Source organism: Buceros rhinoceros, unplaced genomic scaffold (genome assembly GCF_000710305.1).
Source record: "Buceros rhinoceros silvestris isolate BGI_N320 unplaced genomic scaffold, ASM71030v1 scaffold27537, whole genome shotgun sequence".
Classification (NCBI taxonomy): domain Eukaryota; kingdom Metazoa; phylum Chordata; class Aves; order Bucerotiformes; family Bucerotidae; genus Buceros; species Buceros rhinoceros.
In genome coordinates, this window is record NW_010424360.1 from 23,617 (window position 1) to 38,365 (window position 14,749).

Sequence of the window (14,749 nt, forward strand, 5' to 3'; positions counted from 1 at the left end):
GCAGGAATGGGGCTCCTGACTCTGTACCCTTAACTGATAACATTTAATATTGCTCGTTGTTATGTGCTGACCTCAAATCTGCTTTTGGGGGGCAGGTTTTGACTTCCATCTACTGTCCATTCTAAACCCCAGCAAACTGGGGTTAATTGTTAACTGTGGATTCTGTCTTTTTCTGGGGAGGGGGGATTTAAAGCAAACCGCCACGTTTTGGCACAGGCAGTACTGCAGGAGAGCAATGGGGATGGAATCTGAGATTTCCTGGCTCCTGCAGGTGGATGCGGAAAACTGTGTAAGTAGGAACAGTTTCCAGGCTGCTTGAAAGACAAACTGGGTTCCTGTATCCTCAGTCTGTAAAAGAGACCGAGTCGCCACCATTTAGAGGAAGATGCACAAGTTAGAGTATACAGAGAGTTAAAATGAGATTTTTTACTGTGACAGAGCAATAAACAGAATGGGTTGGAGTTTACCTTTGAGTCTCTGCATTTCACCCCATCAAAATCGAGGGCAACTCAAACAATAAGCTTAGTAGAATAAGCTTAGTCAAACTGCAGGTCTATTAGTTTCTGAATTTTGACTACAGACTCCACTAAGAAAAAACTTAAGACAGATTGTTTAATAACATGTCACAACACATTCAAAATCTTTTCACTCTGAGGTTTACAAAGATTTTCTGAAATGCAATGACTGACTGCAGAGAGCTGTTCCAGTTTTACCTGGCGTATTTCCCAGTTCACATTCCACTGCTTCATGTTGGAGAACCTCCATGTGGTGATAGGATCTCCTGTGGCTATATCTATTCGTATCAGCCTGTTATAGGACACCCCAAGCACATCATCCTTCTTGCTTCCTCTAAACCTGAAAAAAGCCCAACGCAAGCCTTTGAGCAGATCTGGTTTGCAATGGTTTGTGTCTAGAGGAAGAGAACCTTTGGGGGACAGGTATTTCTGAGATGGGAATAGCTAGGAGAAGATTACTCTGGTAAAGAAACCATCTTCATGCTCAAAGCTGGAAGACATCTCATCTGAGTGCTGCTAGTATTTCAAACAACTCCCAGGTACGTCTCAGGACCTGGAACATCCCAGAACCAGCATGATGGTACTTGGCATGAGGCTGCTGGCTTTGGGGAAGCCAAAGAGTCTAACAGGTCTATGACAGCTGGCCTCTGCGCCAGTGGTTCCCACTGGCTCAATCTACCACAGACGATTCCTAACTAGCCCTGGAAGAGCTGTTAAGTACAAGTGAAGGAAGGTGCCTCCAAGTAGGGCTGCATCAGGACTTTTCAGAGTTTTGGTGTTTTGGCAAGAAGAAAGACCACAGGTCAGAACCTGCCATATTCAAGGTAGGCGTCTGGAGAAACTGCTGTCAACACAACACGACCTTTCCTGTGCTGACTGGTCTCCCAAATTCACCCAAAAAAGGGATCATTTGCCATTTTCTTAACGTGATGCCCAAGAAATTAACATTTTATCATATTGCAGTGAGCAAGAGTTGAAGCGAACAAATACACTGCAAAGCTGAGAACGCCACCAAGACATGCATTTTTTACATTTTCATGAGTTTATGTCCATAAGAGTTTAATCCTCGGGATGTGTTACTTCAGACAAAAAACCCGATGGGTTGGTATGAAGGCACACATAGTGGAGAGTCTCAGTCCAGGAATGGCGCTACCGAGTGCTACCGCTGTAGGAAAAAACCAGCAGTATGGAAATTACTGGAATTAAAAAGGTTGGGGCGGGGGGAAGGAAGTGGGGGGGAATAGAGAATGTCCGGAACAGGGAGTCAAAGAACTTCCTGCAAATCACCGAGTGAACATGTTACGCCGGCTCGACACCACTGCAGCAGTGTGATTACCTGACAATGTAGTAGGATAAGCCAAACTCAGGCAGGGACTGCCAGGCTTGAATAAAACGCAGCTTGGCCTCCACTAGGGTCATCTGGGATACATTTTGGTGGGCTTCCAGAATACGAGCAACCAACTAGGAAACACAGGGACGAGAGAAAGGTTTCAGCTGACTGGAAAACAAAAATCAGTTGATTTCACTAAATCAAACATCGTTAGCTCTGACACAAGTGTTCAGACACTTGGTGGTCACTGTGCATGCAGATGTACTGCAGAGAGAGCACTTGGGGACAGATCCTGAGCTGCAAGGGCAGACCAGTGCAGCGAGGTCTCAGGCTTGGGATGCTGCACAGGGTGTAGCTCCAGCATACTGCTCTGGGGACTGTCCCTGTGGTCAGTGTAAAGAAAAGGGCTCTTGCAAAGGGACAAATGAGTATGGCAAGATGATTCTTCTGCAGGGTTTCCAAAGGCTGCTTCAATCCAGCCTCACCCCTAAGCAACCACTGGAACCATCAAGTCATTCTCAGGGTACCTGCTTGGACTTGTATTTTTTGGCGTAACGCAGTGAGACGAAGCATTCTGGTTTCATATCTATGCTTTCTGAATCAGAGACAGCCGGGGGAGACATGGTCCAGTTCTTCATCTTTAGAAATGAAAGGATCTTTTGGACCTCAGGATGATAAGAGCTGTCAGCCATTGTTTTGCCTTTTGAGGCTAGAACGCAAGCAGCCATCCACCGAGCATATTGATTCTCCTGCAACAAAGACAATCGTTTGGTGCTTTTGGACAAACCGTTTATGAAGATGGTTACTGCTCGTGCATCTTTCACTGCACAGTAAAACCACTCTGGAGTTATTCCGCTTAATTTGCGTGGATGTGTAGGTACTGTAGTCCTGTCGTTCTTCCCTGACTGGGCTAGTCCCACCCGCAGGACTGCCTTTACACAATAGTTAGGTTTTAAATTTTCAAATAAATTCAATAAAGAATTAAGAATTATTGTCCTTTTGTCCCCTCGACCATTAAGTATTTGTTAGACCACCACGTCATTCGTAAATTTTACTACACACGCAGATGATAAAGTCTCTGCAGCATCCTTACTATATACATACAAATTCTAGAACAGGGCAATGGGTGTTCTTGACGATCTGCCAGTCTTGTCTTACTACTCACGTTATCGCATCTTAAATATACTTCATTCATGCCGTCAGCAACAGGAATTAGTAATTTGATTCCAAACTTCTTTGCTGCAACATTTACATCTGGTACCACTTCACATCCTAGATAAGAAAGAATCAGAAAAAAACCAATTTATTTACTTCCTACATCACTGACTTTAACTAAAGAACAGCACTTAATGGTTGGTTTGTGTTGAGGTCAAGGGCCAAGACTTTTGAAGCTTAGCCCTAACGGAACGTTTCTGTTCCAGCTCACTGCCTGGCCTGGCTTGCCAGTGTGATGAATGCTCTGAACTCACAGAGCATGTTAGTTGGTGTGGAAGAGGAAGGATGCAAGTGTTCTCAGAACCTTGGTTTGATCTTAGGAAAGCTCAGCACTTAACGCAGAAAGATAGGCGTGTCTGGAAATTTCACCCTGAGTGACTTGAAAGCTTGGTCTGTATTTTCAGAAGCAATTTGATACTGACAATGAGATGTAGGTGTCATCTACAACAGAGCTGGCCGGTTCCGGGATCCCAGAGGACCCGGGAGACCTGGTATTTCATGCTGATTCTGTTATTACAGCCCTTCTGGATTCAGGTGGAGTCAAGGGTGAACCTACAGTTCCCCTTCGTGTCATGGGAGATCAGGGCTGCAGGCTACTTGGTGAGGTTCCAGCCACCCTGGCTCATTTTACCAGGTGTTTATCTGACCTGCTGAGGATACAGATTGATATGCAGAGCCATTTGTTCACAGAGGTCATTCTTCTTCCTATTTCAAGGGTTTCTTCTAGGGTGAATCCTGGGCATCACTGGTTGCCTGACACTGAACAAAAGGAGTAGATGTGCTGGTGTTTGCCGTGTGTACACCCAGGGTTTCTCCTCCAGAGGGACCTAAAGCTGGTTGTGGCTATGGAAACCCCCATTCATGAAACAAGCAGGGCCCAGAGAAAGCTCCTGGAGCTGTCCCTGCACAGCAGTGTATGGGGTAACCTGTGGCATTCTTGTCCACCGCAGCATCCATACTCCTCTACTACCAGTGTGTGTTTGCCAGCGACAGAGGTGAGTGCTACCATGTAACACAGGGTAAAAATATTTGGAAATGAAAGTGTCACATAGATCACATTGTCCATCTGAACCATCTTTAAGTGAATTCAGCAGCACACGGCGTTTTACAAGCCAGGTCCAGGTAACTCGGGTTGGGCTGAGCGACTGTGTGGTTAGGGCTCTTCTGCAGATGCGGCTGCCTGCTGAGAAGCCTCAGCAACTGAAAAAGTTCCATGACTAAAGGCTACTGCGCTTCTCCGCCTGCGTCTCGCAGGGATTTCTTCATGTATTTAGTTCACAAATGCAATAGAAAAAGGAAAGAAAGGAAAAGGAAATTCCTACCTTTCAGGTTGAGTTTCTCAATTGGTTCTCCCTGTGCGACTTCCTTGTTTTTAAAATAAGAGACTGAAGTGTCTTTAAAGACAAACCAATATGGCTTGATAGCTTTGAGGGACAGCTTCCTGGGCCTGAAAGAGAACCAGAGATCTCAGCTGTTTCTTTGGAAAAGTACACATTGCCAAGTCATTCACAAGTGCTGCTGAGGACCTCAGACTGTGCGAGGTCATACCCATGGCTCCAGTAGAGTTACTCATACTTAGGTCAGTGAGGGGGGTGGCAAACGCCTGGAACAAGCACCGCACCCCGGTTATCCCAGTATGGATGTGGTTTCTACCCTGATTCTAGCTGAATCCCATCTACAATTTCTCTTGTTTTTTTTTCTTTCTCTTCTTATCTTTTTTTCCTTCCATTCCTAATCGCAGCCTTTCCCTTCTAAGAGACTAATTCTGTTTCTTACATGAGCCTGGTCATGCTCACATAACCCACTAGTTTGTTCATATGCACTAGAATTCGCTTCAGTTTTTCATAGCTCCTTATCCAGAAGATTTTACTTCATTTCAATACTTTGCTAAGGCACTGATTTCTTTCACAGAGTCAATTTTAAAAAATCTACTTTGGAATTGAAAATTAACTGATAGATACTAATGTTAAACATGATCATTGTGACAGCCCCGCTTCTCTTCAGTGTGAGATAAAAAGCATAATTAATTCTACTATGAATTCACTAACAAAGCCACGGAGATAAAATCCTAGGTTCAGTATATTTCAGGAGAGAAAACCAGAGGTATTATCACTATTTTAGTAGAGAAATACTTCACAACTAGCTTTGAAGGTCAAGAATGATGTTAAAAAGAAGAAAAGGGAAAAAAGTAATTCCACTATTTAGTTCTTTAAATCTAAGATGATGGTACAAAGAGTATACAGCTAGCTGGCAATTAAAAATAAACTTGGATTTTCAAAACTGCCAAATATTTTGGCTTTTAATTTTCCAGTACAGTGACATTCCTCAAAAATTCAGGACTATAGTTCTTTTTGACTAACAAAATTATTTTTCTATCCCCCCAAAAATTGCTGAAGATTTTCTTGAAAGCTTTTTGTTGTTGTTTCTGAAAAAGAATACTGCTATTCTCCACAATATTGTCACCCACCTGAAAGTGCTATTTACTAGCGTGCTAATGAGGTGCATACTGTGAATAAAAGCTCACCACAGGAGTACAGCCAGCAGCAGGACAATGCAGAACATTGCAGAACTAATTACAGGAACACGATGTGGTTGTTCCTTTAAAGAAATGGCCTACACCTTACCTAGTTTCTACCATGTCTAAGGTTTAGTAAGTGATTTATTGTGTGCATAGGAAAATTTTCATGGTGAAAAACCACCCCTCAGTGCTTTCAAAAGCAAACTGTTCTACTGCTGGGGAAAAATAAACAATCCATTGTTAGAGGTGAGTAACTGACAGAACTTAAAAGGCTTCCATTCCCTTTCATCTTAGCAATCTGAATGTCAAATAAAATCCTAATTAGAAATTAATAATTAACACTTCTGAACAGTTAACAACAGTTAAACATGTTCAGGTGCAGTTGTCAACTCTCTGACTCAAATACGATTTGTCAACAGAAGGAATCCGATAAATATTTGTGCAATGGCAATCTTTAATTTCTCAAACAAGAAGATTGTTCTGTGATAAAAAGCATTACAGACTTGAGGTCACTGCAGGCATTTAAATAAATCAAGATATTGTAGAGGGATCACAGAAACTCCTTTTGATACTAGAAACCCCCAGACTCCGTGTTTGGTTAGAAAGGGGCAATTTGTTTGTTTCTTTTGTTTAAAAAATTAAATAAATCCTCAGGGCTGGATTCCGGAGTTCCTCTCAGGGAAAGCTGAAAGTTTTTTCTAGTTGGCAATTGTAGACTCTTTTGTTCAGAGATGATGATTGGTGAGCACTAGAGCCTGGGCTTTTAATAGGCCTCAGTACAGCTACCCCAGCACCCCAAGAGCTAGAAAGATCTGCTGAGACTCTTGCTCAGAAACGGTAAGAGAAAGGTTTGAAGAGGATGATATTAGGCTAGTTAGACCTATCTGGTGTATTTGTTAATTTGTAACTGAAGGATCTACTGTTAGATTAGAATGAAAAACTCAAGAGAACTCTTGTTCGGTTAAAGCCTTTTGTTTTGTATGTTTTATGACCTGTTTTAATAACTCACCTAACTAGCTTGAGATTATCAGCAAGTTTTGGGATGTCTGTGATGTCCTCCTATCAGGAATAATTAGGAATAATTTTAGTACAATGTTAACTCTGTCAGAAAATCAGGAGCCAGCTAGGCTCATCACAGTCGGTCTGACACAGAGAAAGCAAGTCTGGGATCGGAAAGATCATACCAAAATGTTACTCGGGTTTCCACCTTCCAGTGTCACCTCCAGATTAGAAAGTGCAGCTTCTACTTCATCTACTTCTGATTCACAGGTGAAATCTTGGGCCTCTGATGATAGTGACAGCTTGCTTACATGATACTGAAATAAAACATCGATAGCAAATAGTATCCTCAATTAGCAACACACAATCACGCCATATGAAAATATGGTCTTCTGGGTCTTGCACAACTGTGTAAAGTGCTGCAGCACAGAACCACGGGCTTTTTCACCAGGAAGCAGGTATGTCCACCACGATCTCCTTTGCAATTACAGATAATGTTTTCCTATTTTACTTGCCAGGGTTTGTATTCCCTCACTGTACAATCGTCCCTGTTCTGTGAGGCTGGCTCAGTGCTAACATTTGCATCCCATGTACCATCAGCTGTAGATGCCATCTATACCGGGTGGAAACCTAGCAGCAGTGTTCCACAGGGGCAGGCTGTGAATGTTTTAGCAGCTCTATTTACATTAAAAGGAATTAATGTTATTAATAAACATTTGTGCCTTATTGCCTACAGTCAGGGACTAAGCCACACCACGTCTTGTTAAATCTCTGAGTACTCCATAGCGTCCCCACCTTCACACTGTGCTACAGTTTCCGTCTGTTGTGAACATACGTGTTTAAGTTTTGGAGAACTTCTGAGGAAGAAATTTTGAGGAAGAATAAGTGAAAGGACGGTGGCTGGTATGGGAAGCAACACTTCACAGTAATCCCCTTCAGAACAGACTGCTATCAAAGTTACATCCGGGGTACAGTTTGCTTTAGATAATGTTAGTAAATGGTTCCATAATTGTACGTGTCAGTTTGAGTAATGGTGTGTGCTACTACTGAAACGAGTTGGCTTAGTTGATGGATACTGCTTATTGTTTCCCACTCAAACAGCAGACCCCCGATGCAAGCAGAGCTATGGGCCTGGGCTCTAGCCTGGTCTTGTCCTAGCTGGGGCCTGCCTCTTGAGGAAACAGGTTTTGCAGCTTGGATCAAGTACGTGCCTGTAGTGCAGCGAAGATCAGCATTTCTTCCTCTGTGCAGTCGATTTCTTCTAACAGGATGGCCCAGCGGGCTTGTTCGTATATTTGGTTTATTCGCACTGCGTCATACTGTAGCAAGAAAGAACACTGGCCATTAATGACCTTCCAGATACAGATTCACGATCAGCAGCTGATCTGATGCTGGGCTGAAGCCATAAAGGCTGTTTGCTTCCTCCCCCTGCCTCTGCCCTGCTGTACGTTCCTGTTCCTCTCCTGTACTAGCTCGTGTGATCGTGAGCAGGGTCGCAGTGGTTCACTGATACAACAGAATATTAATCGGGAGCTCTTGCCTGAAGCAGAAGGGGAGAGTAAGACATCCCCTTTTGTGGTAGTAGGCCTTGGACTGACTTAACCAAACTGTGAAACCCCTCTATGAGAGTGAAAGTAATGTGACATGGCTGATATGAGTGTGACAAACACAAGCTTCCTACTGCTAAAAGATGGAAACTCTGATTCCTCACTTCCCCTCTTCTGCTCTTGGCTGTTTTGGATCTGGTGCTGTCTCTGCGCTGGCTGGGACATTCGCCAGATCCTGCCGTGAACTGCTTTAATTCACTATCCAGTTTTCAGATAGCGATTGTTTCTTATTATCTACTTGGTTAATAAGCTGAAGTGACTCACAGCAATATTCAAGGCCTGGAGCTGGTGAAAGGTAGGGGCTGGGAGGGTAAACTTTGGAGCCTGTCCTCTCCCAGTAGTGGGGAGCTGTTAAGGTGCCTGAAGCTGTTTTGGGTTGTTCCATCCTACGGCTCCAGGGCTGGCTGGGGCAAAGAAGGGAAATGTTTGGGCTGCTGAAGTTGAGACACATGCTTAAATCTTAGTGGGGATGGCATTTCACCCAAAAGCATGCCACCTGAACTAGAAAGATGCCTGAAATGAAAGAGTTTTACAGAATTTACAGAAAATAGCAATGTGAAGGCCAAATCCTCTAAAATTTGCATCTGAACTGTTGTTGATTTACACTGGTCAATCAACGATCGTGCTTCAATTTCGCTAAATATATTGCGATAAAACCACTAGCTCAACATAACCACTGTGACTGACTTTTAGTGGAAGTAAAGGCAAGCAAGAGGCAACTGGAGGAAAATATTGAACTGATGTTTGAATGGGACTTAAATACCTTTGCTGAGCTTTCCACAGGTATTTAATCCCTCAGCCACACTGAAATGAATTTAAGTGCCCGAGTGCTTCTGAGGGCTTCATCCCAGAAATGCTAAGCATTCAGTGAAGGGCAGAGGAACACAAACATCATTTTAAAGTCCATTTTCAAAAACAGGGCTTATACCTTTACAGCATTTAGAATCCTGTTGGTTTAGTTTCCCCCTCCATTTTTTCTTGTTAAAACCGAGGCAGAAAGTAAACCAGCCCCTCTGGAAATGTGGATACTGTTTCTGGTGCTCTTCAGATCTCATCTTTATCCTTAAGATCTTACTTCAGATGAGAAACGGTGATTGACTGTCCAGAGGGGAAAAGTGCAGCCTTAGCTGAGGGGAAGAAGTTGAGTTTGATCTCTGAAGGGCTTCTAACAAATCCTAGCTAAAATTCTGTATCCTTGTGCTACAGCACCTTGACATGAAAGCAGGCAAACAACGAATAGCAATAAAAACAAATCTCTTACTTTTGGATTCAAATCAAAGAAAGTGTAGTATTTAAAGCGTAGAAGAAGTTGATCGTCCTCCAGAATGCCTTGTTCCATGAGTGATCGAGATGAATCTAGCCAGCTGCGGAAGAAAACAACCCACAGTTTCATCTGTACAGGAAAAACGATCACACCTGCAGAGCTCCAACGTAACCGTGAAACAAAAGTGTGAACAAACAGCTCTAATTCCTGCAAGTCTGCAGGAAAGTCACGTAACTTGAGAAGGTGGAGCATTCATATGGATTTCCATCTTTCACTGTATAAACTCAACACCTACAATCTTCCCATGTTTTTCTCCATCACTATCAGAGGTAGATGCCAGAAACTGAGCAGTGACCACTCATGGAGTGACCTATGCCAATAAGATCCTTTCTTCCCGAGCTCCAGAAATGGGAGGTTCATTTAAGTCAGGGCCTGCAATATTTAGGAGGCCCTCTTTTCAAATCAGCATTTGCTGTTCAGTCATTCCAGCTACTTCTGTTCTCGGGTGAAATCCAATGAAAATACCAAAGTCACTGGTAAATGCTCCACAGATCTACAAATGACCATCTGTATTTTAACGCTGGAGAAACAATCCTCTCAAACATTCACCGCTAAGCCCCCTGGTAGTGCCCTGTATTCTTCTGTGGTGTACAGTAAGACGTGTTTCCTTGTGCTAATTCAGTAGTCACCTATTCGTAACGCCTCGGAGCCTTGCTGAATTTATCCACGTAGGTATTTCCACTGGCCATGTAAAGCCTGTAGTTTGCTATCCAAACTGTCCTGTAGCTGTGCCCAGTGCTGAACTGGCTTTGCCTTCCTCCAACAGAATTCAGTCCAGAGCCTGCACAATTACATCGCTCATCACTTTGAAACTAAATCTTCTGAAACAAAACCTAGACCAAAGCACGATTTTAACAATCAGTATAGCCATATAGCAGGGGTTTGTTTTCGAGTCCTGCTAGATTAATGCTACCCTTGTTAAGGCAGCTAGTAAAGATCTCCTGGAGAGGCACCTTACCCTGCGTTGAGTTTGGCTTTGTCAGCTAAAGTGCGAGGCTGGTACATCTCTGCTAGTGTTTCTGGAGAGCAATTGGGATGGCTGAAGGCGAGGACGCTGCAGTTCTGCTCAGTCAAGGGACTGTCACTGAACCAAGTGATCGTAGAAGAAGCTGGTGTCCCACTGGCGGGATCATAAACGGGTGTCATGGTTTTACTGTATAACCCTGGACTCCCTGCAAGTTAAAAGAGTCATGTGTCATCCCAGGGAAAACCACCTTCGGGCTTAGGTGGGCTGTCACTCCATCATAACAGACAATCCCTCCTCTTTCAGGACAGTCTCCTCTCTGCTGTTTAGAGCAGACCTTGTCCTTTCACAGGAGAAGTGACCTCAGGGACAGAAGTGCTTGCTCGTGTTCTGTGAGATCTCTTGTTGGTGTTGGAGATAGGAAACAGAAGCCTTTATTTTGCATTTTCCATGCCAAACTGGGGTATTTTAAGAGCGGTCTCACATTTTCAAAGAGCAGCAGCACATCCTGTGTGCAGGGTCACAGCTGGCCACCTGTTTTCTGCTATGGCCTTTCTCATATCAGTGGAAAGGGAAACATTTTAAAAGACAAATATTGACAGAAAAGACAAAAAGACAGAAAAATTTTGATATATTGGAGATTTCAGTAACTTCTTGAAGCCACTAATTCCAGGCCAACTGTGTCTCTCTGATTCACATTCTACATTAAAGTGGTCTTCCTGGTTTTAATTGTGTATCAAAGAATTTCTGCCTCTTTTTGACTTCCAGTCAGAAGAATAAAATCATATTTATTTTTCATTACCTGATAATCCAGAACTCACTGGGGAGTTGCACAGGTTTAAAATATCTTCAGTAACTGGTTCTTTGCTGTTCTTGTCTTTTTTCTTTTTCTTTTTGAGTGTGTCTTCTGATTGCTTCAACAAAGAGAGTTCTTCTGACCGTCTAATGTCTACAATGGCAATTTGGGAAGTGAAGCAGGATGAAACATCTGAAACTTAGCAGATTACATCCCCAGAAAGCCCATGGTTGGTACCAGCATTTGGGGAAGCTCCATGTTGCAATCTGAATTTTATTTTTAGCAGGTTGAAAGCAGTAGCTGTGGAAAATCCAGTAATTCAGTAACAAGGCCAAAGACTTTGGGCTGCGAGAGTCAGTTTTGACAGGATTTAAGGCTGCTTTTGAGGCAAACATAACTGCACCTGAGAACAGCAGGGAAAAACTCTCCCTAATGGCTCTGCAATCACCTTTGAATATAATGACCTCAGCAAACTGACTTAGGAATAAGCAAGAACGGAAATGGAACCACTGCATTTAAGTTTGTGCCTTTTATTATTCACTCTATTTCGCATACAAGAGTAATCCACAGGCCAAGTTGAACATCATTAATGCTAGTGAAAATCGGTGATATATCAGCTGACACCAGTAAAATTGCCTGTGGTGAAAGCTGGTGTAGCAGATTAATAAGCTCAAGCTCTTAGTCAGTGGCATAGAATAAGCAGGACTGAGTCCTGCTCAAGGAGGATAAGGATCCCTCCAAAACCATCAGCGCTTTGACTATTGTACTCCTGCAGCTCATGGGACACACTTCTGGCACTCTTTGTATCACTATCAAAGACTGAGAACCAGTGACATGCACTGGATACTAAACACCAAAAATCCATCTTTTGATCTTGGGTCAACTCAATCAAACGTCTCGAGCTAAATAAACAGTTTTGTGAGCAAGGACTTCACATCAAAACAGAGACACCTAATGAAATGCTCCAACTTAGTTGCCCGAGGGGATTTAGCTTTACTTACTGAGAATTTTGCAGATGTCACTGACAGCTCTGAATACCATAGAAGAGAAGCTGACTTTCAATCTCACAGTCTTCATGTTTGGCAAGCGAACCCGCAGCATTTTGTGCTGAGTAGTAAAGAACAGCTTAGCATCTGCCTGCACCCCGCATTTATCGAGTGTCCAGTGCGTTTTGAGAAGCCAACATTTTTTTTGCGCCCACCAAAGAGCATAGTCTGACCAATCTTGTGGTATTTCTAGGAAAATACAAAATGGTTATTAATAAACCACGGAGCAAATACACCAAAATCTTGCTTTGGAAACAGTGCTCTGCAAATAGGAGAATTTATTGACATCATTAAAGCAGCAGCTACAGTTCCCGAGACCTAGACCCCATTTGCTGAATACCCTGGGAACTAGCTTCGGTTTTCCCTGGAGTTAACCTTGGCGCTGCCTGTGGCACTGCCTTAATCTTGCGGACACCCCCAGGGAAAGCACATCTCCTGTGGTGTTATCCACAGTCCAGTGCTGCTTGGATTGTGCTGGGATACGGACTAATCACAAGAGTACCCACAAAACCCTGTGGGCACAAGTTCTTCCACAGTCTCCTGGAAGCCCCACTGAACAGCTCGTCTCTATCGTGTTAAGAACCAGCGATGAGTCCCTTGAAGTCTTGGCGACACACAGCTAAGGGCTGTCCTCAGCTCTTCTCTGATGCGATACGGTACAGTTAAATCTTTGATTAGTCTGTGCGGGAGGGCAGGCTGGTGTGACTGACCAGGGACAGGCAAGGGTGTCCTACAAAACCATCTCAGAGAAGACAGGCCTGCCAAGAGATGTCTTGTTTCACTAGTACAGACTTGCCTGTGTTTTGCTTTACTTAAGCAAAAACTGTTTGTGCATTTTGTACAATTTTGTGTATTTTGGACAATTCCAGGATTAGATGACTGCCCAGATGCCAGTGATGTGTGGTAGCAGGTGAGGTCTCTGTGTGATCACAGTCAAGTTGTTTCAGGCTTCTGCATCATTTCTCATTGCTCCTCATCAGCTCTGCCAGGCAGAGGCCGTTCCTCGGTGCATCTATAACGCCATACCCTATTCTGGAGTTTCTCAGTAAAAACTGTGTCTTGGGATCTGCTGACACAAATTGCTTAGTTACAGAATTGCTTTAAATATTATTTAATATAGAAAGCTTTTCACACGAGTGAGTTGAGTAGTAGTTATAAAAATTCTGTGAAAAATTAAGTCTTCTGACCTGTGAGAACTTCGGCTACCGCTGGTTTGCTGGCTGAACAGTGTATGTTAGTATGCAGAGAAGTTGGTAGAATTGTACCTGCTTGAATGCTAGAAAAAGGATTCCTTGATAAAATCACTATCTCCAAGTAGAGCTTTTCCATCACAAAGGGTATTTGTGTAGAAATGTCCTGTTGACTGGGAGCCTTTTGGAAAGAGTATCCTGTTCATCCCCCTTTTGTTTCCTTCAAAGCCCGTGTTTGAAAACAAACCTTTCACTTGGCAGTAAGAACTCTGAAATTATTAAGTTGCCGATTTTAGCTTTCTTGACACTATTGCGTTGAAAGGTTCTGGTATAGTTCAGTTTTCCTCTTCTTGTCTGAAGCTATGTAAAAAAGCCTGAAGTTTCAAGGAGGGGTTTTTTGACTTTTTTTTTTGATGCCCCAAATCTTGTATTTGTAGAGCAATGCACAGAAATGCAAAGCTCAGGGTGTTCCCACCTGGCAAGTCTAACCCAGCAGACAGGTTCCTTTCTGGCCACCCAGACCCCTGCCTCTGCAGCACCTACACGCCCAGCATACCCTGACAAAGAAGTACGTGAGGCAGCACCGTTTCAAAATACGCAGGAGCCTCTTTTTGTAGGGGGAAAGCTGCACGTATTATTTTAACAACACCAGGTAAATTAAACAGGTCTTTACTCACTGATTTGTTCTACTAATTTCAGCATCACTCCTCCAATATGAAGGTCCCCTGTGACCCGTAGTAAAAATTCCTTTTGTACCTCTTCGTGCTGATGATCAACTGTCACCAACAGCTCCCAGGAGTAAGACCCATATTCGCTTGAGGAAATCATTTTCGAAATGTCTATGTGAGCTCTACAAAAACAAAACAAACACAAAAAAGAATATTTTCCCTCCACTCTCTGAAACAAATGCATTTCTCCATAGTCTCAAAATAAGTCTGTGCTGCCAAGACTTCGCAGTGGCCTTGGCTGGAACTTCATGCGTGTTATCTTGTTACCTCTGAACTAGACTCTGCTCTCGTGATTACTCTTGCGAGATAGGCACGTGGGATTTCTCGGTTTTATTCTGGTTTTGCGCTGCCCCCAACTCAAGTGTCTCCAGTTGAGTAGAGAGAGCCCAGTTTCACCTGGGTTTCCCCACCACACAGCGCTAATCTGCCAGTCCGGACACCGAAAAGCCTGAAGCTGTGGGTGGAATCTGTTCTGGCAATCTCTCCGGTGAACAAAGGAATTTTGTTGACTTGTACA

The 14,749-nt window shown here is 43.4% G+C and overlaps 1 protein-coding gene across 1 annotated transcript in view; it reads right to left on the reverse strand.

Moving 5' to 3' along the window:
- Positions 1-14,432, reverse strand: part of FERMT1 (fermitin family member 1) — a 14,954-nt gene extending 522 nt beyond the window's left edge. Inside the window, exons 1-13 of the mRNA XM_010140779.1 lie at positions 14,182-14,432; positions 12,270-12,503; positions 11,275-11,421; positions 10,467-10,680; positions 9,446-9,548; positions 7,789-7,896; positions 6,763-6,894; positions 6,588-6,637; positions 4,383-4,507; positions 3,011-3,117; positions 2,373-2,594; positions 1,852-1,976; positions 714-855 (exon numbers count right to left, since the gene is read on the reverse strand). Of these exons, the coding sequence (XP_010139081.1) occupies positions 714-855; positions 1,852-1,976; positions 2,373-2,594; positions 3,011-3,117; positions 4,383-4,507; positions 6,588-6,637; positions 6,763-6,894; positions 7,789-7,896; positions 9,446-9,548; positions 10,467-10,680; positions 11,275-11,421; positions 12,270-12,503; positions 14,182-14,416 (1,944 nt within the window). The 5' untranslated portion in view covers positions 14,417-14,432. The remainder of the gene's footprint in view (positions 1-713; positions 856-1,851; positions 1,977-2,372; positions 2,595-3,010; positions 3,118-4,382; positions 4,508-6,587; positions 6,638-6,762; positions 6,895-7,788; positions 7,897-9,445; positions 9,549-10,466; positions 10,681-11,274; positions 11,422-12,269; positions 12,504-14,181) is intronic.
- Between the last annotated feature and the right edge of the window lie 317 nt (positions 14,433-14,749).